This window comes from Strigops habroptila, chromosome 9, assembly GCF_004027225.2.
Source record: "Strigops habroptila isolate Jane chromosome 9, bStrHab1.2.pri, whole genome shotgun sequence".
NCBI classification, from domain to species: domain Eukaryota; kingdom Metazoa; phylum Chordata; class Aves; order Psittaciformes; family Psittacidae; genus Strigops; species Strigops habroptila.
The window spans coordinates 3,244,701-3,271,347 of record NC_044285.2 but is presented as its reverse complement, the minus strand read 5'-3'; the positions used below and the strand labels follow the sequence as shown (position 1 = coordinate 3,271,347).

Here is a 26,647-nt window from a genome sequence, read left to right as displayed (position 1 = left end):
TCCTATTCCAAGAGTCTTTAAAAAAACACTTTTGGGTCATCAAAATTTAAATGACATGCAGGCTTTGGCTCTTTTACTGAAGTCACCATCACCACATAAGCTGAAAGCAATGGCATGAAGCTCAATCGGTTCTCAAGAATCCCTCCTGATAAAAATCAGTCAAATCTTCATCTTTGCTTCATTACTGTAACAGTACTTTGAAGTTGCTCAAAACACATCTAAAAGACACCAGTAGAAATTCACTTTTATGCAAGAAATTACCAGAAATAACCAGAACTCAATTTTACATTCTGTGAGGACCCCCATATACACTTTCAGCTGAAACTTCAGGATTTAGGAAAACAAAACCAGTTGGTTCCCCAAACTCTTCTAATTATGTTCCCAACTTTTTTGTGACACAGAGAGGTCATTTTGGTCTACGCATGCAGGAAGATAATCCCCACCCTTCAGGCAATCAGGATTTCTGCCAAGATTTTAGAGGTCTCCAGCTGATAACCATGGAAGTTCACACCGCCAGGAGTCCAGATAAGCTTTTAAGAGGAAATTAGTGCCAAAATGTTTTAAGCATTATAAGGATCAATTAAAGGTGGTGCAACAGTCCAGAAGAGTAGAATTAAGTTCTCTGCTCCAAGTCAGATGGGTTTGGAACACAGAACAGCAGCAGCAGCAATTCAGCTAGGAGGTTTCTACAGGAAATGAGGTTAGACAAATCCTGGACAATTAATCCTGTGTGCAGGAGTACTCACACCATGCGCAACGGTTCACAGCACAGAGCACCCCGTTACACTGCTACCTGCCTGCTGCAAGGACAGGATGTTCCAGGTTGTCATCTTGCATCTTCCCTGTTCATCTATGAACCAATGGTTCCCCCACCACAGCCTAAAAGCCAAGCTCCTTCTTGACATATGTTAAGTGCGCTTGGGTATAATGCACAGGAGGACTGAACAGACAGATGTCATTAGTAACTGCAGCTGTGAGCTGTAAAACAGAAACACGGTGGCACAATGACTGCCATCCTCTGCCTTGTCAGCACTTGGGGAATCACAATGTCCATTGAGGACAGCGACTTTAGGAATAGGGAAGCAGAAGAGGAATTGGCAGCTCCTGGGCTGAGGTAAGGAGTCACCTGGTGTTAACGGCTCTATTCAATCTATCTCCCAGCACCAGACCAGCGACCACAAACAGGGTGAACTTGTAAAAGGTGACTGTATAGATCACAAATGTATCCTCAGAGAGTGCCCAAGGACCCTGACAGCACAGGGCAATGCTCACAGAGCAGCCACTCAGTGCTGGCCCAAGGCAGAGTTAGCCTGCCAGGTCCTATTTTCTCCACAAGCATTAAGCAAAGCCTTCATTGCAGGTGAGTGCTACACACCAACACAGCTCCTATAACCACTGTCTAAAGCAGCTCTGGACAATTCTTTGTGTTCAGTCACTGACAGTTCAAAAGAAAATTGTCTTACATTATAAACCTATTTTGGGGTTTAAGTAACAAATAGATACGGCATCAACCCCAACGTATCCATCCATTTAAAAGAGCTGCTTTTCATTTCTTCTCTGTAATAACTCAATTGCTTTTATTAAAACAATCCAGTATTTCTCAAAACACAATCCTCCAAGTACAATACAGCACTGAAAGCATTTGAGCTGAGGTTGTTCCCACCATCCCTTTGGTGACCTCAGCTAGTTTATATTAAGCCCCTTCCCCACATCAGCACTTCATTTCTATTTCCCATTACCAAACAAGTCTGGCTTTTCTCTCCCGTGCTTACAGGCTCTGACACCTCCATGGTGCTGGTGCTTTAAGCTGCTCACAGAACTTGCCTTTAATGGATTTGAGTGGAGAAAAGCAAATATTCTCTCCAAATTTACATGATTAACACACACAATCCCAATATCCAGGTTACAGTTACCCTGTACATATAGATCAGCCAAAAACTTGCATTTTGAGAGCCCAGCTGAAAACACTTCATGTCCACTTCAGCTGAGAAAGACAATTTCTTTATTAGTATTTTTTTACTGTCTAGTCACAAGGGACATTTCACAGAGATTCTGTTTGCACAGAGGTAGCCATGAAGTGGTTTATTCTCCCACCCTCATCTTTTATACACGGACATAAGGACTAAATAAAATGGAAAAGGAAACTTGCCAACTCAGTTTGGTCAGACATAAATGACCCATGGGAGAAACCCAACTACACAGGTATTACCAGGGCTACATATTGATCAGATTTGGAATTTAGCAGTGTCCTTCCAAGGTCTCCAGTCAGGTGGGATTCAGCTACAAGAGGCAGTGCAGTAAGCAGCTCTGATCACAGCACAATGTTATTTCCTCCAAGTACCAAGTCTCACAGCTCCAGCAAGCCGTAAAGTAAGAATCTATCCTGCAAGACAGGGATGGCTTTTTCCATCAGTTCAGAAGAGAAAAATACATTAGATAAAGCTTCTAGTCTCAGATGTACCTCCCTCTGCCCACCCCCACTGCTGCTCAACACAACAAACTCAAATCCTCAAATAGCTTCTGAATGCCTCAGTTAAGAAACTGGGATGATGAGCTGTTTTATTCGAGTTCTTTGTCCTGTCACAATGAAGGATTAGCCTTTCCTGACTTGTCCTCAAGATAACAACTAATCCTGATGGCTCCCTAAACTCAACAGGCTGCACAGATCCTCATTTCTAACTGAACCACTGCACTTCAAGAAGATAATAATGGGGGGAAAAGCAACACTTCTGTTTGCTGGATTCATGGCTGAAGCTTCCTTAGAGTCTGCACCACACAATCAACGTCCCCATTTCAGCAAGCCTCAGCTTAGGCATTAGATCAAGTCGCACAGCTAACCAGGGGCAGATTAACCATGTGCTCACAAAAACTAGGTCAGTCTCAAACAGTCTCTATGGACTGGAAAGGCACGTATGTGTAAGCACAAAGCACACAGCTTTTCTCTTTTAAAATGATGGCCAGCAGAAAGTCAGTGGGATCCACACTCAAGTCACTTTGTTACACCACTTAGCTCTATATACAAAGTGGTTCTTGATTTCTACAACAAAGAAACCTTTCCAAGTTCAGAAGGCACTAACAATGACTCAATGATGTCAAGTTTTCCCTCTTTGAAATATTTGGTTCTCAAATATTCAATTATTTTTAAAGTGCAAGAGCCAGGTCAGGACCTGGGTGCAGATCTGAGATCTCCTACTCCAAACCCTCCTAACCCACGTCTTGGTTCCACAAACCCAAATTACAGCCTTTACTCTCTCCTTTGACCTCTCTGCCTGCTCTTATGTATTTAGTCTCAGACCAAGCCCCATACATCACCTCCTCTGCCCAGATAATGCCCTTCTCTAGTGTTACCTGTCTGTCCTCTGACAAAATGCCATTCCTCATCCCCGGAATAGATGGCCACCCACTTCCAACATACTCTGAAGCCAAAGAGATCTCTCTGAAGTGTTTCAAAGATAAAATTTAGTGCTTAAGGTAAGACGATTTATAAATATCTACTCTAAAGCACTGGGCATGTTTGTAACTTCCCTCTCTCACACACACACAATCTGTATCGTACGTTTCCTGAACGAAGAGATGCAATGGGCTACACACAGACGGTGAGATAAGGTATCTGTTGCTGTCAGGGTTTACCAAGTACCTATGCTCTGACTGCAAAATAAACATCCAGGCTTTGAAGCCAGGACAACACATATGTATTAGAGTGTCCCATTTCAGAAGCGCCGCTGTGGATGTTCCCACCACAAAGACAAGTCGACTCTTCCACTTGCTGCTTGTGTCCAAGGCAAGGGTCTACAGAGCAAGAGCAATCAAATAATCATAGCCCAACCCCACTGCAGTGAACCAAGATGCTGCAGAGCACCCTGCCCAAAGCACCTCCTCACAGACCCCATCCTGCCCTGCTCTGAGATGTACAGCTCTTGCTGCTGTGTGTGCTGTGTGCCAGACGTTAGCCAACTACAAGCAGGATGAATCTTCTTTTTCGTTAATGGAAGGTTCTTTCTCAGAGGATAAAGCAAGGTTAGCCATCAACAGTTGCATTTGTCCCCAGCCTTTCAGTTCTGATCAATCACTGCAGCACTTTTTATCTTGTTTCAACTTCTGGCTATCTTACAGAAACCATAAGCTGCAGTTTTGCCCATGGGAGAGTCCATTCCAGACACGGTATGTTCTGGCTCTGCCAATGTACTTGGCAGATACAATGCGCTTGAAGGGCTTTCCTAACTTCAGTGGATTTCAGAGTAGCAATTATCTTCAATTACTCCAGATGAAAGACCACACAAAACCTTAATTCAAATCCCCCTTTCTCCCAGAAGTCCCCCGCTACTCCCAGTCACCACTGCCCTACTTTTTCCCCTCGCTAATGCCCCAAAAGTAGGATCTACGCTTCCTTGATGCTCATGTTTCCCAATGGGATCACTCCCCTTGTCACAGCTTCTTTTTCACGTATATCATAAAAAAACCCCTGTCTCACTTCAGGACATTTAGGGAGTCTTTGTTGCTAGTTTGGAGGAAAGCACTGCCCCTTCCCCACAGACACACTTGCTGCTTCTTACCTAATTTCTCCCACTACCTCGATCAGAACAGAAGGAAAATGAGACAAAACATCTGCACCAACAGGCAGGGGTAGTGTAAGCTGCATCCAGCTGTTTCTATTGTGCTGCAGGACACGAAGCAGTCAGTATCACCTGAAAGCAGGGCTAGAAGGGTTTTATTACTGAAGAAATGAATGGGATATCTCAGCACTGCCTTGATTTCCAGAAGCTACAAAGAGCTTGTATAGAAGTTCCCAGTGTTCTTAAGGTGAGGATATTAAACACAAATTAGAACAAATACCCAGCAGCAGCTACAAACAAGGCTGAAACAACACTGAGCTGCAGAGTGATGCTTTGTAATTCAGATGCATTTAAAGGAAACATCAGACTCAAAGTGAAAACTGAGCTCAGCAATACGTTGGGATCGTTTAAATCACAAATGAGATAGCTGGTCACTTAAGCTGAAACCTGTTCTCAGGGTGAATAGCCAAGACCATGCACATGGCAGTGTATGAGAAAACAAAACCAGCATGTCTCTGTGATCCACACAGGACAAACTGGAACTCCTGGCATAAGGAATGAGAGAAGAAAGGAGACAAATATATAAACTTTTCCTGAGAAGAACAGCAGCAGTGTGCCACAGGACCAAAATACCAGTATTCACTAGAAATGCAAAACCACTTCCTAGCAAGTTCAGTACAAGCCTTTTGTCCTCTTCAAGGACTGTGCTCTATCTCGCTTCATAAACTCTCAAGCCCTTATCTGTAATCTTCAGAGGTTTCACTGCTCCATTCTTTCCATGATTTTTTATTTCCAGTTTGCTGCATAAAATTCGTAGCTCCAGCTGCTCTTTATTTTTACAATGGTGATAAGCCTTGCCATAAAAAAATTACCATTTCAGAGACGTGTCTCATCTGTGACTCACTGGATCTGTGTCAAGTAAGGTAACAGCTACAAACCTGGTCACAGGAGCTTAGAATCTATCATGGGCTGCAAACTGCTCCTGAAGCAGCAGCCTGGGTGAATGAGATGAAGCTCCCCAGAGCCCAGGGAGCCTCAGTTCTCCTCAAGCTTGCACATACCATTGCTGCCTCTTTTCTGGGGTGAGATGAAACAGGAAGTCCAAAGGATCTCAGTGTCAATTCCTTTGCTGTTTTTGCTGAAAAGCTCCTGACGGCAGGAAGCATGTGAACAAATCTTTCCGAGTCTTGAAACGGGCAATAACCGGTGCCACTGATGAAGTGGTCTAAGCAGCACCGCAGAGAGCAGCAGAGTGACAGAAACACAGGAAGGGGGGAAAAAGAGGTTTTGAGACAGACTGCTGTGAGCGGAAAAAAACCACAGAACTGGGCCTGGAGATGAATTTTGGCACCGCACCAGAGCCAGAGCCAGGGAAGATGAGCAGCACAGTAAAGACATTGTGGGATCTTAAAATCAGAGAAAGGGGGCACTGACAGTCATGGAGATGAGTAAAACAACTCTGGGCATAGAGCCCACTGCACGAGTGCACAGGGAAAAAACCACCAGCAGTGAGGTCCAGCAGGACATCCCATGTCCGAGATGCTAAGAATGAAACCAAAGAGCTGGGGTGTGACTGCAAAGACTCGAGCTCCTCATCTGTGCTGCCACTTGAGCCTCTCCAGTACAGGAAGCGCATGAAGCAAAGGAGAAGTCTGAGGTTTGCGTTTTCTGAGGCCAGCGCCGTTTTGTTCGCTGAGCCTTGTGCTGTAGCTGCTTCCCTTTCAATGGGAATCGTGAGGGATGTGGTGGCTGTGCCCCAGCAGAGCAGGCACAGATAAACCTTTTGCTCTGTCAGAAGCTCACTGAAATCCAATGCTTTGCAGTTCACTTGCAGTGGCCTGTTACTTGATGTTCACAACTCTACAAGACACGGAAAATGTCGCTTTTACCCCAAGCTTTCCTAACACAGCTGTTCTGACAGCTGTGTTATTTCACACAGCCATTGCTTTATCTTAAATAAAATACCAGGCACTTTTCATCTAGTTGTCTGGGCAATGAGAGGACCAGATCAAAAAACAAAGAGAGGAAAAAAATGACAGGTTTTTAAATTGAAAAGCCTCAACTAAATGAGAGTGGACTTACTCATGCAGAAGCAGCGAGCTTTCATCACCAGAACTCTTCCCTTTCTCCAAAGCAGCTGATCCTTAACATCTCTCACTCAAGGGTTACTTCTGAACATCTTACAGTTTATACACTTCACACAAATCAATTTTAAGTAATTCATAGCACTTGGGAGAACCCAGCACTGTTAAATACAGGTAATTTAGCAGTAGCTGATGAAACAAAACTGATTTTGAGAAAAGCCCAATCTAATTCTGTCAGGTAGAATTCCCAGTGAAGTTGTGTGCTATCGTTAGCTGTTACGAGCCAAAATTTGATCATATTGAATGTAGGAGGTCTTTGCCAGTTTCAGTAAGACCAAAATGCTGACTTTCAGGAAGTTACCAAATGCCACATGGTGCAGGCATTCACACTAGGAGTTATTTCAACTCAGAATGTCTAGAGGAAAAATTTTATGCTGCTAAAGACTGTGGAAAAAATTACTGACTCCTTATGAATGGCTAACCACAATGCTGGCAATACAGAAACTAGTTCCAGGTCTGTAAGTAGAGAACGTGGAGAGCCACCGTTAGCCCAGAAAGTTTTTATGCACAAAAGATCTGAATGAATCAGTGCAGCTGGAAACCTCCTTCCCCTTCCTCAGAGGCTTTCCCATCACTGAACTGTGAACTGAAACAAAGCAACAGCTTTTAGGAGCAGAAAGTCAGTGTCAAAAGTTTAACACAAGTCTTTGCCAGTGGGTCAGCAGCAGCATCTGTTGTCACCCGTGACCACAGCTTCTCTGTCACGAGGGCAGAAGAATCCCCCTCTTTACCACATCTCATAAAAGCACAAAGCAAGAGCTGCATACAAGTCACAAATGTTTGTGTAAGAACACAAACTGTTCACCTTCTCTTCTGCCCTCAACTTCTCCCTTATTTCCACCAGCATTTTCCCTAGGAACTAGAGGAGAAGCTGCAGCTCAACCCCTGCAGGTGTTTTCAGTCAGTCTGTAAACACCTAGGACTCAAAGAGCACACTGGGCAGAAGCCCCCTCACCCCTGCGAGGAGCTGCCAGCTCCCAGCAGGAACAGCAGCAGGAAACTGCCACAAACAGGATGGGGACTCTCTTGGGTTTTTCCCCCAAGATGCTAAATTGGCAGCCACATCAGTGTGGGCAGACCCCGAGTTCTGCTGCAAGAGTGGTGGCTTGTCTCTGCTGACGTCAAGGACCTGCTGAGCAGGCTTCTGCAGGATGGGGCTGCCAGCGAGTCCCCTGAGCAGCAGCAGACTTGTGCTGGGAGGCAGCTCAGCACACAGGGTGACAGTGCCAGCCACCATGAGACATCTCTGTTGTGGCTCTTAAGCTTAGGGAAAAACCATCACTGTCAGGCAAACATCTGTCAGCCTTGCACATTTCAATTGCGGTAGGAAACACAGTAATTGTATCATCCATTTTCCACACTGACACCCAGCTACAGAAGATAAAAGAGGCCTGGACAGTCAAGTCTGCAGGGACCTGTGGTCATTTTGATTTAAGCTTATTCCCTTTCTGTCTAAACAAACATATCTGTTATGAATGATGACTGTAACTCCCCCCACCCCAAAATGCCTAATGTCAGGCTCCACTTCTCTCCTTACTGTTGCACTTCCATATCTGCATCAGTCTTTTGCAGGGTAATACTTGTAGGAAAGAAAGAGTGTAGAAACTATATAGTTGGATGGTGAAGAGCTCTGGAGGAACTGCTGCGCAGCAGTCCAACAGCAATCCCTCCCACCCTCTCTACCTCGCCCAAAAAACACACCTCACTCTCCATGCCCTCGTCCTTACCTCGTAGGACCATACACACTGCACTCCCGCAAACCTCCGTACGCATCTTCCCACTTCCACGTCCTCATGGGTGGTGTACATCTCTCGCAGGCACTCGCCAATGTGGGGCACCATTCTCCGCAGGACCTCCCGGCTCATGATCACTCCTGGTCCCCCCATGCAGAAGTTCTCGCCTGGTTCCAGCGCCAGTTTCCCCATCTCCTCCGTGGTGCCGAGGCCAGTCTGCCCAAGAAAGAGGGGCTGGCTGCTGTTCAAGCTCCTGAGAAAGCTCTCCAGTTTGTCCCCTTTGATGTAAACGTCATCATCAGCTCTCATAAACCATTCGTATTTGTCCAAGTAGTGGTCATGCATGTATTTGAGCATCATGAATGATTTCTTCTGGGGCGGGTAAGAGTCATCTACGCCTGGAAGCGGCACGATGGGGATGGGAATAGAGGTGTCCGAACCCTCACTGGAGAAGAATTCAACCTTGCCAGGAATGGTTTTGGACCACGTTCTAGGTTGAAAAAGACAATAAGGACTAGTTAAGTATGCAAAGCAAGACAGGCTGAGAGTGCTACCAGAGACAACTCAAAGGAACTACACCTCATCTGCTTTACAAATTTCCTCTTTAAATGCCTTGAAGGGTTATTTTTTTCCATGCAAATGAGGACATTCACACAGCACACAGAGCAATTGGTATAACACACAAAAGATTCTGCTATGACAAGCATCTGATTATCATTTTTGCATCTCTATCTGGTAGAAAATTCATTCAGTAGTAGTAGTTCACTACTGGCAGGCAGGATTGCTTAAGCACACTCAGCACTGGTCTACCAGCTACTGGTCACAGGATGAGAGTGAAGCCAATGGGAGCAAAGATGGACAGACTGGATTTAATGCCTCAAAAGCTTCCCCGCAAGTTTTTCAGCATCGGGTCCCACCTTCCATTCCCTCTAAGCCCCACGAAAGCTCAAATGCGCATTCAGACTTATGACTTCCACAGAGTAAGAAGATGTAAATTTCACATGAACCTGTGAGGAAACCACTCAAACAGCAACTTCTCCAGATACTAGTGGAGGAGTATACAGGGCTTCAATGAAAGTAAAACGCTCCTGTTTGCGACAGCCGGAGGAGCACAGAGCATGGTAGCAACAGTCACCTCAAATGGGTTTGTCCATAGTACAAAAGTAGTCCTAAGGGATGCACGCAAAACATGATCCCAACAGATGACCCTGTGCTACAAACACCAGCACCTCCAGCAGCTTTCCACACACTTCAGACTAGATTTTAGTAAAGGGGAACATGACAAAAGAGGAGCCTTTTCTGTCGAAGCAGCACAGCAACAACATCTGCTCCACACCTTGTGTGCTCCTCTCTGCCAAATCCAACCCATCTGCATGGGCAAACTGGGTCACTTCGGGTGGAGGAAGAGATGTAGGATGATTCCTCAAGGCAGACTGCAGAACACTTAAACTCCCTCAGCGAGGATTTTCAATCATGTAACTATAACAGCCTTGCCCTAAAAAATTGGTAATTTTAAGCTTTCAGTACCATTTTCTCAGGTTCTACCTGGGAAAAAGCAGAGGTCACATAGGCTTCACAGAAAACTATTTTCATTGGGAACCCAACAGGTTTTGCCCCTTTTTCTATAGGGGGAGAATATTTTCTAATTATGTTTGGTGACTCTGCTCAGAATATAATCTATATTCAAAGCTCTCAAGGTAAAGAACACAGTATTCCTTCAATGCATCACTGTCACTTTCACCAGATGCCTCTCAGCACTGGTTTCTTGCCAAAAGCAGAGCAGATTTTGGGCAGTACAGACCATCTGAAATTTGAAATCTCCAGAACTAGCTACTGCACAAAGGCTGAAATATAAACTTATTTCAGGAGAAAAATAATCCTTAAGTTCCACCGGGAAATGCAAAGGTATTTAATTAATACTAACTGAGCATCAACTTCAACACCTTCACAGTTACTTGCTAATGCAGCTTTGTGTAATGAATATTGCCCTATTACTTTAAAAGCTTTGTCTTCTGGATTTCTCACTGCCATGGGTAGTGTTTCAAAGGAAAAGCTTAGATCCCAGCTTCCTAGAGGAGCACAGAGTAAAGCCAATGGAAATATTCCTGTTGACTTCACAACAGAGGTGATGAGGTCTTTAATCATCAGTGATGCCGTTAATGCACGGTACCAGTGGTCATAAAGTCACATCCTGTTAAAGCATTGTAAACTGCCTGTTTTGAAATGAGACATGCTCAGATCTTGAACTTTCACTAACTATTGAGGAAGTTCTGCTGTTTATTTTCTGACACCCACGCTCCACATAAAAATCATCTGCTCTTGAATGAAAAGACTACAGAGTAAATTGCTCTTCCCATATCAACTCCCACTCTGGGGTTTAAAAGACTTCTTCACTAAAGGTACTTGACACATTCATGTTTTAATCTCCTAGAAAGAAAACGCAGAAGCTGCTGAGCAACACAGCTCAGCTTATCCATGGTGACCAGTTCCCAATGCAGGACACTTTCCAGCCAATCAGCAGATGAAGTTATGTGTTGGTTCCCAGTTTAACTTTACTCCCTGCTTTCCAACCAGGTACCCTCACCTCAGGACCCCCTAAAGTATTGTCAAGAGAATAGTTTCCATTCGATGGACAAGAAACAAAACGCATATTCATCCATGAACCCTGGCACTTTTGATTCCCAATCATCGTATTGCATTAAACCCCTCAGCTAAAAGCCAGTTTGACCCCATCTTAACATGCATCTAGGCCATATTTAAGTTTCATACTAAAACAGGAGCAAACCAGAGACATATTCCCGTGTAGGCTGGGGGCACAGAGCACACAGAAAGACCATGCCCCAGGATCAGTGTGCGACTTGGGTCAGCATCGCAATGTCACTTCAGCCTTGGGATCTCACGTTGACCACGCCCCAGCACAGCTTGACTAAGCCTTTGCTCATTTCCTGTGACAAGACAACTTCTAGGACGAAATTGTGTTACTTGTAACTGTGGCTTTGAGCGTTTGCTCAAACTCAGAAGGAATATGCTCCCATATAGAAAAACTGCCTGAGTGTGTCAACACAAGCGCTGCTCAGCAGAGGCTGAAACAATGGGAGTCACCATGTGCTGCTCCTTATGTCTAAGCCACAGCTCGCTGCTCGATATGGCCCTTTTTTGGGTTAAGAATACAAAAAGAACAGTCTGCTCAGGAAACACGATGCACTTGGCCAAAGCAGCCAAACCACAGATTGTAAGATGAACTATAAGTACATTTTTCTGACCTCAGCTATCAACAGAACTAAGGACTGGTAAATGCAGGGATGAATTCTGATCAAAGCTACTTTTAACCTTTTTATCTCACATTGCAAAGAATCAGACCACAAGTGGTTCTGCAGATCAGTGTGTTAACAGCTACATTTCTTGCCTGTCCTCCCACCCCCAGTCTGGTTTACAGTGTCTGCTCTCAGGTTATGCGCAGCAACATGACCCCTTCAGCTCCTTAAGTACGGAGCTCTTGTCTCAACACCTTCCTACTTCTGTGGCCCCACCAGCACCCATTTCCACCGGTTGAGATTGCTTTCCTGGTCCAGGCTTCTCTAATATAAGACTTTATCTGCAAATTAATTGTATGTCTGATAATTTAAAAAAAGGAAAAGTATTTTTACTCAAACTTGACACTCTCCTTCCCCCCACAAGGGCTCCCATCACCCTCAGCTGTTTAAAAGAAATATGGTCACATTTCTTCCATCAGACTCCTGCATCTTCACTGCAGCAATCGCTGGTAGCCTCAGCCAGCTCAAGGCCATTTTGACTCTGCCCAGAGAGAAGTATCAGGTTCTGAATACAACCGATATGTGTATTGAACTGGTCATTTAAAAAAACAGCAAATGAACTACTCTGACAGATCCCAACCTTATCTGCTCTGTGTAATCTGAATCTGCTCAGTTAACCAGGAGGATGTGCATGAATCAGGACAGCAAGGCTCTCTATTACCTTCCCCAGGAGCAGTGCTGAAAACATACACGACAGTGTGTGACCTGGTTTCTCTCAGTGCACATGGCACATAACTCCAATGAACTAGATGCTGACATTGACAAGGAAATGAAAGTACAATTTAAACAAACAACATCATAAAAATTAGATAATGCTTCCTTAGAAGAAATTTCTTAGCAGAGGGCATTAGCCCTAGTAAATCCCCGCTACCGGCAACTACCAAATCAATTTGATCATCCCTTATCTGATTTGCGCACCAGATATCCTAAGTGTATCCTCACGGGAGTAAGTCACCAGCAAATAGGGTGCAGAGGTGGTACAGGTATTCATGCAGTATAGAAATCCCAGCATGTTCTAAAATGACCACTACTGTAGTCCCCAAATGTTGTCGTAAACCATTTCTTCATTTAAAAGGAACTTTAAAAAGCATAGTTTGGAGCAGGAGGAGCATAGATCCGGAAATGTTTTATCTTCAGCTTCCAGTGTTTATTATTTATTTGTATTACCTTGCTTTGCTATCAGCTCTGCAGACTCAGCAGAAGCATAGTCAGCAGCGTTAGGCAGACAATGCTCCCTTTGTAGAGACCCAAACTGGAGACAATTACAAAAGATGTACTTGGGTTTTCTCCGGAGTTTAGGAACCTCACTTAGAGAAGATCAGAGAAATCATTTAAAGTTCTGAGAAACAGTCATCTTGAATAACTGCGCTAAAGAAAATCTTAATTTGTTAAGAACTCAGCAAGACATAAAAGGCTGATTTCTTGAATACATGGCTCAGCTAAATTTCATGTTGCATTAGGGCTAGTTTTGCGTAACTGTTCTTCGAGGTCCCATTTTTTCAGCAATATTCACTGCACCGCAGCTTAGCCAGGAGAACTGAGCATGGAAACCAGCAGGAGGTACTGCACAATGACCATCACAAGAGGCCAGAAAAACAAGCTGGTGGGTTTTTTACATTTACAGCTGGGTTTAAAGGAGCTTGTCAGTTAAGATCTGCAATAGAGAGTTCAGACTTTGAGGGAGAGCTCCCTTCTGCTTTCTGCAGGACAGCTTGGTACCTAGCTTTAAGAAGCAATCCAAACAGCTTCCACAGCTTGTTCGAGTCCTTTGATTTAAACTCCTCCAATTTAAAGTGATGCCAGTTTTCTGTTCATGGAAATTTGTCCACCTTCCTTGTAGAAACAGGAACAGAAACAGATCCATCCCCCACAAGCACATTGATACTCAGTGGGTCAGACTAAAATCAAAGCCCAGGTGTCCCAGGGATTTGGGCTATATGATTATTTTGGGGTATGGAAGTGACTTTGATTCTCCTTATCCCCCATGCATTAGGGCCAGTTGCTCTCCCTGTATTTGTTTCATACAAATTCTTGCAAATTTTAGGTAACTACTTACTGCTTAGAAAGCCCAAGTATGTCATACTTTTGTAAGAGGATGCAAAAGCAGGACACATCGAGTGCTCACTACTGCAATACTGCAGTATGTTAAGCAAAACATGTATTGTGCTGTCACGATGTTCAAAGTCACTTCAGATGACGTCTCCCAAGAGGCAAGGGTGCATGTTCTACAATCCATCATACTACCTCATTAGCAACCAGAAAGGACCAAAACCAAATACCACCCAACAGCCTCAACCCTGGCTCTGAATTTAAAACAAATACAAAAATGTGGTTTGTATTACACTTCTGCAGCAGCTAGTGCAGGCGTAGACAGATAATACAAACTCCTTTAGACCCCAAATCCCTCTGGCTGCCTTTCACTGAGGCTTTTCCAAGCACTCAGGTATTTAGATTCCAGTGCAGTCTGTTTCCTATAAGCCACCACAAACAGAGTGGCAGGACATTCGACACAGAGCCTCTCTGCGGGCATTCTTCTGCAGGACTGAGACAGCTTAGCACAAGCCCTGGCATCACCCATGGTTCTCCTGCATGTGGCCTGTGGGCACTTCAAGGTGCCATGGGGACTGTCCCAAACTGAGAAGTACTGCGGCTGTGCCCCTGCAGAGATACTGCAGGAGACCAACCTCTTGACATCTCGCCATTAACTGCATTCACACTAGTCCCCTGCCACGTTTCCCGGGAAATCTAGTTGCTACACACAAGGATAGCTAGCTAGCTATAGATAGATAGATAGGGTTAACTGCTTGATACAGTTCCCGAGACAGCAGACTTAAGTCTTCTAGGAGACTGCTTATTCCCATCCTCTCCTTCCTTTTAGCTCTTTTAGGACAACTCCCCTCAACTGCAAAACCATTAGCACATATTGTTGCACTCTCCCTGAACCCCAGCCATAAATTAACTCCTTCCTGCTTGCCTCTTCCCAACTATTTCTCGTCTTTTGATGTGACACCGCAGTTTCTGCTGCTGCACTTCACTGGCCTCCTGGAAGGGAAGCTCTGCTAACCTGGCTGTCAGATGCAATCACTGCTGAAGCTGCAAATCTGCTCTCCGAAAACCTGTAGTAGATCTAAAGCTCATTCTCTGCCTCACAGACTACAAAAGCATGACTGTTTCAAAGAGCTGGCGTCTCCCGAAAATCCAGCAGGCCCGTTTTGCCTTGCAGTGGTCATTTTGCTCATGATTGATGTTCAGGAAGTGGATTGCTTCCCCTCTTGTTAGACCCTATCTGGATTCACAGCAGCAAGGATCAGCAAACGCTTTCCGCTCCAGTCCCTTTTAGCTGTGTCTGTAAATGGCCTTTGAGCCACAGCAATTTGGAGGTATTCAGCTTCTGAATCCCTAATTCCTTTCAGTGCTCTGGCTACCGCCGTATCAAGGCTCTGCACACGCTGCCACCCCGGGAATGCCTTGCTAGCAGCTTCCCATTTCCCTGGCTGTGCCAGCGATTCAGCTCACCAGGATGCTTTGTCAATGTAGTAATCCCAGCAATTGTCTGCTTGAGTACTTCATGGCAATCAAAAGCCATTTAAGATTTCAGGTTCGTCTTCCTCTTCCCCCCTCCCCACTTTCCCCCAAAGATGTCTTCCTGTCACCAGGACATTAGGTCCTTTCTTTTACTACAGGAGGTGAGAAAAAATGCATTTAGCCCTACCGCAGAGTTAAGAGGTCTCTTTATTCATCCCTTCCAAGAGCAGACATCATCTCTAGAGGTTAAACCAAAATAGCAGTGCAGTAAAAAGCAACACTCGGATCTCCTTCCGAGGGCTGAGGGAGTCTGATTCCATTAGCTGGATTTGTTAAGTCGCATCTTTAGCCATTTCTTGTGTGTGAGCAGACGTTGCAGATCTGGTTCTGTAAACCCATCTCTCTCACAGCACGGGACTGCTCAGCGAGCACAGGCAAAGCCAGGGTGAGAATCCTTCCCACGCCAGCAAAGTGAAACGCTCCACAACTAACACGCCTCTCCAGATGACACTGTGATAAACTTCCCTTTCTTGAATTCTTGACAGAAAATCTGATGGATGCTAGACAAACTATTCTGCCATAAAACCTGTTATGTGATGCACAACTCCAGCCTTTCTGTATGTAAACGTAAATTACACGGCTCATGACATTTGCAATCCAAAATGCTCCATCCCACACAGTGAATACATAACCCTGAAGAAACAGATTCTTTCACTCGTTTTAAAGCCTCAATCACGCACCCTCTCTAAGTTAATTACAGCTTTACTACTGAAAGAAGGAATTAAGTTTCCATTAAAACCGTCGTTGGTGGACAATATGCTTCAGATTGCCCAAATTAAGCAATTTTACCGCATTTGATGCTGATATAAAGAGAGCTACCCTTTCCTGAAACCAGAGCTGGGCAGGGAGAGGCGGAGATGGTCCATCATACATGGTTTTGCCATCCTGTTCTTGACCTGGCCAACACAGCCAAGCACTTTTCAACCTGGGCAGGCAGAAGATAGAGAAAGGTTTGTTCTACATGTCTAAAGGGGATGTTTGATCAGACAAAGATTCTCCCCAGAGCTCCTGGCCGCTCCTCTGACAGCAGTGGTGGGGCAGCTCTCAATCCAAGCTGGGGTATACCCGAGCTGACACGTTAGCTCTTAACTCTTTCAGATTTCCCAAGCGTGCTTCCTGCACAGCCTCCCAGCACTGCCTGCTGGCTCCAACCCCAGAGCAATCTGCATATTTCAGCAGAGTAGAGAGTTTCACCAAAGCCACAGACACGTCTCTCACAGAACAGATGATTATTCTGATGCTGCCGAGGCTTTGGCCACAAGTCCCGTTCACACGCGGCACTCACGGCCATACCCAGTTAAGGCTGGAGACTACAGCAAGTGGCACACGCAGTGCAGAGCACAAAGATGGGGGGGCTCAGGTAATGAACACAAAGCTCCGACACCCTGGTTCCTGCCCTAGCTTCACCAGCCCAAAGCTAGGAGCATTTCACCCACGCTGACTTTCCCTATTGGAGCTGTTTCCCTACCTGGTCCAGCCTTAGCAACAGCTGTAGCGAGCAGAGGGTGGTTTTACTCTTTGTTCCCAGATGCGCTTTCTAAGTCTCATTCCTAAGCACATGCTCTTGCCCGGCACAGTGGTCTTTTTTTCCCTATCCAGGGGTTTACAGCAGCCTCTAAACTTTATCATTATTATGATGATTATTAATTATTATCGGGGTGACAGCTCTCTTCAGAAGCAGCAGCCAAGGACTGCACCAGTGTGATATAGCCATGCCCAAAGTAGAAGCATTGAGGGGAGCTACACTCAATGGGAGGGAGAATACCTCTTCTCTCCCAGTGACGGGCGGTAGGTGCCCCTTGCTACCGAGGGGCTGCCTGACCCTCAGGCATGACCGCTGGGTCCATCTGCCAGGTACCGGCTCAACCAGCCCGTGTGAGAGCCTCATGGCGACTCAACTCGATCCCCAACGTCTCCACCGACCAGTCCGGGCAGCAGACGGGAGCTCGGGGCACCTCTCCCCCCTCACACACACCGCGGCCCGGCCGCCCGGAGAGCGCCCCGGTGCTGCCCACACCGCGCCCGGGCTGGTGCCGGGAGAGCCGGGGCTGAGCCGCTTCGGCTCGCTCACACCTGTGCCGGGGAAGGGGGAGCGGGTCCCGGGCCGGCGGGGGGACCCCGGCCGCACGGGCATCATCCCGCCCGGCGGCTCTTACCTCAGCCGCTCCTCAGGGACGGCGGCCGAACGCAGCCGACCCCGAACCGAGCCTCTCCGAACGCAGCCGACCCCGAACCGAGCCTCCCCGAGCCCACCCGAACCCGCAACCGAACAGCCCCGATCCCCGCCGAAGGCAGCCGAGCGGAGCCGCATCCTCCCTCCGCCCGCTCCCGCTCACCGGTGCGCGGCCACGGCGCGGCTCCGCAGGTACTTCTGCGCCGTCATGACCCCCACGAAGAGGAAGCTCTGTGCCGGCGGGCCGGGGCGGCGCGGCGGGGCGGCGGCGGCGGCGGGCGGCGGGCGGCAGCCCTGCGGGCGGGCTCGGTGGGGCCGCGCCGCCGCCGCCAGCTCGGAGGCGCGGGGCAGGACGAGGCGCGAGGCGAGCACGAAGCCCAGCACCAGCCCCAGCAGGACGCTGAGCCAGGCGCGGCGACCGCGGCCCGCCATGCCCGCCCCGCGCGGCTCCTCACAGCGCCGCCGCCCCGCGCTGCGCCGCCGCCGCCAGCCGCGACGAGTCGCCCAGCGCCGCCATGGGGGGAAGGGGCAGGGACGGGAAGCGAAGAGGAGGGGAGGGGAAGGGAAGGGGGCGCCCGCCTCCCCGGCCCTGCCCCTCGGCACAGGCGCCGTGTGCGGCCCGCGCCGCGCTGCCCATAGCCCCGCCCGGCCGCTGTGCCGAACCCGCCCCCCGAGCGCCCCCCCGAGCACCTCTCGGCTCCCGCCCGGGACAGGGCAGGGACACCGAGCCCCGGGATGCGGCCGCAGCGCAGGGACCGGCGCCTGCGCCACGCAGCTCACACGGGGACAGGGACCGCAGAACCTGAGCATGGGTGCTCTGATCCCGGGACTAAGGGCCTGGGCACAACCCCAGGACAGGGACCCCTGCACAGGAGCATGGCTCGGGTCCCTTCGGACCAGGATGGGAAGGCACTGAGAGGCTGGTACCCTGACCCAGGACAGCACCCGGTGCCATGCCCGGTGGCAGAGGTCCATCACCCATCCCTGCAGAGACCCGGCACAGCTCATGCCTAGCCTGCGCATCCAGAAACACACCATTCCCGCCACGGCAGAGTTGGGTTCCTGCTGCCCAAGCCCCAGAGCTGTGCTGCCTCAGACCATGCAGAGCTGGAGGGGAGGCATGGCAGCGAGGAGCAGCCCCCAGCCCTGGTTTCACTTGGCACTGATACATTCATACAGCACATGCCTTGGTGCCAGGGAAGGGCGAAAGCACTGGCAGCTCTCCCATTTTTTCCCACCTTGCTAATTAAACCGACCAGAAATAGGTCAGTCTGTTTCCATCCAGAGGCTATAACGACTGCTTCAGCTGTACCAGGTGAAGATTTCTTTCTTCTTTGGCTGCAGTAACTAACTTGTGCTTCATCTACAGAGTGCTTCAGCTTCAACTACTGCAGCCCCAAACCCTTGACATGTACAGAACAAACATATCCACCCAACCCACTGACCTCCTGCTTTATCATTGTGGTTTCTTTCATTTCCTGCCCACTTTTGCATCTCCAATGGCCAGTCTTTCCCATTTTCAAACTTATTTATATTGTGGTGTCATCCACAACAAGCTGAGAAGAAGAAAGTTTCAGCATAAAGGCAGCCTGCTCTTGAGCAAGAACCATTGCACAAGCAGACATTGTACTGAATTAATACTGTACATTAATAAGTCAAAAAGAGCCATATATGACATTCTTACAACCCTTGTACCAAGGAACCTTGTACCTTAGAACCAGCAGGTAATATCCCAATCTGCTCACCAAATTAACTCAATGATAAGTCTTGACAAAAATGCTTTTTTGGGGTGTTTTATTGCTCTTGTGATGGTGCAATCCTCATACAGAGGTCAGCACCGATGAACAAGGGTGATGTCAGGAGCAATGAATAACACAAGGGAAGTGCCACCACAACTTATGGCATTAAACAAAAACAAGGTGTAATAGAAACTAGAGAAGAAATACAAGCAATTAACAGGAAAGAAGAGCAGGAGGTCTCCTTTCATTGCCCACGTTTGCTCTGACAAAGCCAGAGCTTTGCCTTTCTGGGACCTTCCTCTGAGAACAGCGAGTGTCACCCATGATCCACTTCAATTCGTCCCTAGTAAAATAATCCCAAACTGCTCTTTACACCAAGAAACCCTTTTCTGCTGTACTATCCTTTCCATCCCTTCCATATGGGGAAATCCCCCCCAAACCACTACCGGAATTCCTTTCTACTTCCCAGGATTTGCAAAGCTTCACTATTATTTCTAACTACTGGTGCCCTGATCCCTTTCTGCCAAGTCTGGAGTTATCCTCAGCCTCTGCCACTCTGAACTCATGGATCTTTTATTCCACTATAAAAAGCTTCTTCAAAAGGAACCTCAAACTCTGCTTCTCCCCTCCAAGCTCGATCATCAGGTCCTGAAATACAGGACATGGACAGATGTTGAAGCTAAAACTAGAAGTGAGGCCACTCCTTTCCAAGAGAGGGAGATGTGGCAACTTCGTGAGCAGGAACAGGATTACTCTCAGTGCGCTCCAAATCAGCACTAAAAATCTCCTGATTCAAGGGAAAGCCAGTGGCCTATGAATTGCAGGAAAAGGCAGAGCTAGTGTGGTTAAAAGGCAATAAAAGAGAGAAGGGTTGAGGCTGAGGAGCTGTCAGTTGGCTTCTTCCCATGAAGAAAAGAAGTTAGTCATCAGAACTGAAAGCTTTGCACGACTTAGCACACATGGAAACGATGAAGCGGAGCTGCACGCTCCCGTGTTAGAGCTCCTCTGCCCGCGGTTCTCCTTTGGCACCTTCTCACCTCCCTACACCTCCTTTATAGACCAGGGCCTCGCCCCAGGCAGGAGGTGAGCAGAGAGCACTCAAGGAATGGCAGGAGAAGGAAAAGGTGCTTTCTAGGAGTCAGGATTCAACCTGGAGAGGAGGCACGTTCAGAGTTCATGCGGCTGCTGCTGGATGAGATCACACCAGCTCTAAGTCTGAGACATCAAGCTGTAAAACAAGGTAGCACCCAGGAACATTGTGATCCTCACACAACCTCCCTGAGCACATCAAAGTGCCTCACTTCATTTATTGTGCCAAACTCACGTTCCAAAGTGTTAGGTGGGCAAATGTCCCTTTACTGCTCCTGCCTCCTCCTCTGTTCTTGCATAAAGCAGCTGCTGTTTCCACTATAGGAAAAAAAGCAGGGGGGGGAGGAAAAGGCAGATTAAGGGAAGAGGATGGTTTAGTTCTTCCAGCTGAGTTATAACCTTGGCATTACCTGCCTAGAGTATGTTCTTAATCTGGTTGGCAGAGAAAGGTCATACTGCATAATCACATTTAAGTGCCTTCCCCCATTAACACAGCTCTTAGTAAATAGTTGGCACTTTAATTCTACTGTATATTAAAAGGCACGGTATTTTGCTCATATAACACTGTATGCAAGTATAAAAGCATTTTTATACACATGGTTTCTCTGCCATGTGGGATTGCTTGAGGAAATATTCTGAAGGGTCATCTGAAGAGGATGCACATCGTGTGTGCTCTGTCTCCGTGCTCCCATCCCAGCCACTCCAGTGAGATTAGCACCCAGACCAGCCAGAGAGAGCCCAAGTGACAGGCCCACACAGTTCAGATTCATAATCAGATTAACAAAACAGTAATCCTGTTTTTAAAAGATAAAAAAACCAAGTCCTTGGAGCAGCTTTTTGAGCTGGTTTGTGTCCGTACAGAATAGGTGTCATCCTTTTGGAATAAAGAAGCTTAAAACCAAAAGAACAAAGTTTCTTCCACGTAGGAGACTCTACACTATAGAGGATAGATATATCCTGCATTATAACAACTTCTCTTTCCCATTGGTTTCCCTTTCCACTTTTTCCACGGTGATGAGCCCACTCTAACACAGGATGTGCCTTCTACAATAGACATTCTTTACCATCTTTTAAAGTAATAGTTACAGAAGTGAACTACTTCTCAAGCACTCCAGAAATTTTAATCATGAATGTTCCAGTACTTAAACTGATACTTTAAGAACTACCCAGGCACTGGAAAATGAGCATACTTCATATATTCAAGGTAACAGACTCACGGTGGAAAAAATCTAGCTGGGCAACCAGCAGCATTTCCTCCTGTCACAGTATTTCCAGCTCCGCTGCGTTTTCCCAAATGATGCAGAAACTCCTTCCCCAGCTCCAGCATTTCCCCTCCCCATCCTCTTCTGGTCCTGCCACGGACCAGTCCCAACCTTTTCTCTCAGCTCGATCGCTCAGACGATGCCCGCTCAAGGGACAAAACCACTCTGAAATGTCACCGTTTGCTCTTGCTGGAAAACCAGACCAACATTGCCATCCCCCGGCCCGGCCCCGCAGTGCAGGCGCCGGGCCCTGGCCCTCCTCTGCCCTTCCCAGCCAAGGAGCTGCAGTGAGGGCTTTGGAGGCGATGGAAAACCCTCCTGCTCCCCACACAGCTCTTGCTGCCATCGGCTGGGTGGTGGTAGCAGCACGGCCGTGGTGCATCAAGGCACCAGAGCTTTCCTCTCCCTCACAGAGAGGAAGGTGACGTGTTTTTAACGTGCTACCCCCAGACCAGAGTCAACAAACACTGAAGAAGTCTAGAATGCGTATTTAAAAAGCAAGTGTCAAGATGCAGCATACCCGAGAACAGAACAGCTCATGGATTAGCAATTCATAGAATTACAGAATCCAGCCTGGTTTGGTTTGGAAGGGACCTCAAAGCTCATCCAGCTCCAATCCCCTGCCACGGGCAGGGACACCTTCCACTAGAGCAGGTTGCTCCAAGCCCCTGTGTCCAACCTGGCCTTGAACACTGCCAGGGATGGGGCAGCCACAGCTTCTCTGGGCACCCTGTGCCAGCGCCTCAGCACCCTCACAGGGAAGAGCTTCTGCCTAAGAGCTCATCTCAATCTCTTTTCTGTCAATTTAAAGCCATTCCCCTTGTCCTGTCCCTACAGGCCCTCTCCAGCTTTCTTGTCAGCTCCTTTAGGTACTGGAAGCTGTATTACATTACCCAAGAAGCAGTAAGGCCAATTTACACTGAACATTACTCCCTCCAGTCTGTGAAGAAGTAAAGCTTTAGGAGCCAGCTTTGAGTCTGGTTCTTTTGAAAGCACATTGTGTAGGCCAGCCTAACAGTAACTCCTCATTTTAATGCACACAACAGAGCACTAGAACTAGATTTAACAGCCAGGAAGTATTTCAGCATATCCATTTTCCTTCTGTTCTCTTTAAACAGATTTTTCTCAGTTCTTTTCATTGCCATCCCTACATTAATGTTACCCACTGTACCAGTTCTGAAGCTGAGCTAATCAAGCAGCACACAGAAAGAATCTTGATTAGTAAACTATGGTAGACACAGGAGGAGGAATTAAATTGTTAATTTATCAGTGGAGATCTTGCTTTGTGCTGGAAGTACTTTACACAACAGAAATCTGCAATGAAAACGTATGTTCACCACCAGAGCTGAGCTGAGGAGACCGATTCCATTGCAGCCATTGGTTGCTTCATGAAAACTGATGGAAGTTTTTGAAGTTGCTGGCTCCGGAGCTGGGAATATGGGCAGGGTGTGTGTCAGGCTTGGAACAGCTGGCTTGGAAGCTCACACAGAATCAGCTCACACAGAATCAGCTACAATGGTGCAACCAGGCCAGGACACCACCCAGCCAGCAGCCCTATGCTTTTCCTTTGTGGTTGCAGAGCTGTTCCAAAAGCTAAGCTTTCATTCCAAAAGGGGGGAAGAAAAGAAGAAACAAGTCATCAGCCCATCCATGTCTAGACTGGCTTTTTCTCCAGTGTTCTGTGATAGCATGGACAGAAACATGTTGTGCCCTGCTCTTGGCTAACCCAGCCCATCAAAAGGTATCACTTTCTTAGCCTGTACAAGGGCAAGACTCATCCAAATGTGGATCTGATACAGACATGTGTGCTGATGTGCAGCCAGGCTTGGAAAAAGACAACTGCCAGAGATGAGAACTGTTTCACTGAGCACAGGAGGCAGAAAGGATGGTGTTAGGATGGTTTAAATGCAGCCGTGAACTGTAGCACTGCTGGTAAAACGCAGGGGAGACGCATGCTGGGTGCCACCCTCATTCAGAGCTCTCTGAATGCCAATCTCTCCTTAGTCACCTTCCTACAGAGGGGACAAGACACAAAACCCAAGAGAAAAACACCCCAATCTAAACACCTGCACTGAGTATCAGCCCAGTCTAAGAAGGAAACCAGACTGGCACAGAGCAGCTGCAGAACAGCCCGATTCCTTGAGTTTTGAGTCAAAATAGCACAGAACTGTTTAAAACACAGTAGTACTAACGTTTCACACCTGCATTCAGTCTCTTCAAGGAGAGCAGTGCCTTGCAGATCTGGGGCAATTAGCATTCTCATTCACATTGATCTCTGATTAACACTGGAGCTTTGATTAATCCTGGAGCACCTGGAACAGCTCTGCTGACACACTCCCCCCTTTGCCCTCACTCCCGAGTCCATCTCCTGGTGTTGGTTATTAAAACTTTCCAGCATAAGAAACATATTTTTTTTAATAACAACTAAGTATGCAAGAGCACTTGTAAAAGCTTTCCCTCATTTCACAATGGTTTTGAAAGGCATGAATAAAGCCAAATAAATTTTACAAGAGTGACATGGGGTTTTGTTCAGTTTTCATTCCAGTGCTCAGTATCTCCTGATGAATAGTTAAGAGAACTATGCATAAACCAGATCTCATCTGCAATTTAAAGAAAACTAAAAACTTAGTTCCTCCAGCATATAAATTATCCAAAAAGCAACGAAAAACACTGAGCTGCATTTCTCCAGCAACTAATGTTTTCAGGACTCTTTTGTGTCTCTGAACACTTGTTTCATTTAGGAGTTTTCAATACCCCAACCAGATTATTCTTCAGTGGTTAAAGAAAATTATATGGCAGTTTAATAGCACTGCATTAACTCTGAGTTTTGTTAGCTGGCTTCTTCAAGATAAAGATGTTTCCAGAACATCTGCATCATTAGAATAAGAGACTTCTTGTATAACTGCTCTAAGTGTGTGTGTGTGTGCGTGTGTGTGTGTGTGTGTGTGTGTGTGTGGAGACTTTCCTGAAGGCTTTTTAATATGATCTTTCATAATTTAAGTTCTTGGGAATTCATAGCAAAGTAGGAACAATGGACTCATTAAATAGTTCACTTTCACCTCATGCCTTCTGCATGCTTCACTCTTAGGCTAAAAAGCAACAAGCAACCACCTCTGCATAGTTGTCTGTGGTCAAGGGAGAGCTTTCTATTTGAAGTCTGAGGAAAAACCCTTCCGTCTGCTTGTGCAGGTTGGGAGCCAAAAAAGAAGTTTTACAAACTGAGGTTCTTCCTCCCACCCTGTTCAGTAGCTTTGAAGCATCTCATCAAGAAAAACTTAGGGACTTGAGGATTAAAATACAAAAATTAAGGAGAGAAAAGGTTGAAGTTTCCAGAAATATGTAAATCACTTAATTCTCACTGGATATGTCTTAATAAATCTTAGAATTAGGCAAAAATCCACATCCCCAGCCCCAGCCCGAAGCAAGTCTTGAGACACAGAGAAAGATTAGCATATGCTCAGTTCAGACCTGCTGATTTATTTTTTAAAATGTTTTTACTGAATTAAATCAACCCATCCTCACCATTTATCAACACAAGGAATTCTGCTTTAAGACAACCTCCCCCCCAGTTGTTTTGCTGCAGACAACATCTCAGTCTGTTGCCTGTTTCCCCAACACAAGGGGAAAATGTTTCCCAGAGGCATGAGTAAGATAACAGCTTAGTCCTCTTTACTGATGAAGCACCTTCAGATCTTGAAAATAGCCTTCCCCACCTCTATTCTGCCTTGTTAAAGATTAAAACCTGAAGTTACATACACCAGACTGTGTTACAACAATGGAAATTTCAGTTTACATACCAAAACACACAGAAGCCAGGAAATGAAAACCAGTTTCTGTAGGAACATTAGCAGCCTTCTTACTTCATCTTCCACTCGCACCTGAATGCACGCTTCGTGGGCTTAAAGCAAAAGGTTCTTTGCCTTTCCATTTCATTAGCTGGCAACTTTAAAATTCACTAGTAACATATTACTTACATCTACAGTCAAGAGAAAATCACAGCTCACCTGACATAGAGGAGTATCTGACACGTATAAACACCATATTCAAAGTTGGCACTTACACTGTCTGATGAACACAAATACTCCAAGCCTAAGTGTTTAGAAAGAAGTGTTGGAGCAGCCCTAAGCTATGCTAATGAAACAGATACATATTTTAATGCCTATATACAAGCTCAATAGCAGTAATCAGACACTGAGACACTTGTCATATGCTGCCAGGAGCTATTCCACTCTGTATCAAAGCCAGCCTGGATTTTCCTCGTCTGTTGCATTGTGTGTTTTACATATCAAGGGGATGGGATGTTTGGGAAGCTCAATTACAAGGGCCAGATCTAGCTTTATTTTCTCTCCACACTGCTGGCTATGCACCTGAACGATGAAGACCACACACACTCCAGAAACTTACTCCTTACAGCCCCTCACTTGCAAGTTTGACACATTTGCTACCTGGAGGCCCTTTCCAGCACAAACCACCCTCAGCTTTTGTGCTGCAACAACCTGGTAAGAGCATTTAGCTGGGCTGTTCAGGGCAGCCGTGCAGCCAGGCTACCAGCTCCCACCTGAGACACATTCAAAACAGAAGGCAGTACAGAGTCAGTTCTTAATGGCCCCAAGATGCAACCCTGACACTGCACTGCTAAAGCTACAGGCAGCTCTGCTGCCCACACCAGCAGCTCTAGGCAGAGTTTGTGGCTTTTTTCCCTTTGAATATCTTGCAGTGTTTGAATATTTGTAGTCTGTAAAGAAACATGCTCTGCTCTGCTAAAGCAAAGGCCTTTGTTACATGTTTTCTTGATTTAGATTCAAATACAGCTGGAGTGTGTAACAACCAGTAATGCAATTGACTCAATTGCAGAATCACTTATTGGAGGTGGGGAAGAGAACAAGCAGTTCCACTTTTTAAACTTGGGAAAACTTGATTTGGTCTTAACCTGAAGGTGATTCTTCTAAAATCATGATTTGGAACACAGAACACCCAAATAAAAGCAACCTGTTAAAAAGAACAGCTGAAAAGACCCCTTTTGTTTATGGAGGTAGGCAAATGAAAATCCTTTCA

At 46.6% G+C, this 26,647-nt stretch overlaps 1 protein-coding gene and 1 long non-coding RNA gene across 3 annotated transcripts in view; both read right to left on the bottom strand.

Moving 5' to 3' along the window:
- The window catches only part of CHSY1 (chondroitin sulfate synthase 1), a 74,580-nt gene extending 56,481 nt beyond the window's left edge, over positions 1-18,099 (bottom strand). The window contains exons 1-2 of one of the 2 annotated variants that reach the window (XM_030497576.1): positions 17,666-18,099; positions 8,425-8,920 (exon numbers count right to left, since the gene is read on the bottom strand). In XM_030497576.1, the coding sequence (XP_030353436.1) occupies positions 8,425-8,920; positions 17,666-17,934 (765 nt within the window). In that variant the 5' untranslated portion in view covers positions 17,935-18,099. Of the gene's footprint in view, positions 1-8,424; positions 8,921-16,148; positions 16,219-17,665 lie in introns of those variants that run through there. The other variant, XM_030497577.1, reaches the window with a different exon arrangement.
- Positions 18,100-19,279: 1,180 nt separating this feature from the next.
- Positions 19,280-22,217, bottom strand: LOC115612811. The gene is made up of 2 exons (XR_003993162.1): positions 20,566-22,217; positions 19,280-20,469 (listed from the first exon to the last, which is right to left on the bottom strand). It is a non-coding gene; the product is annotated as an uncharacterized LOC115612811 (long non-coding RNA).
- Between the last annotated feature and the right edge of the window lie 4,430 nt (positions 22,218-26,647).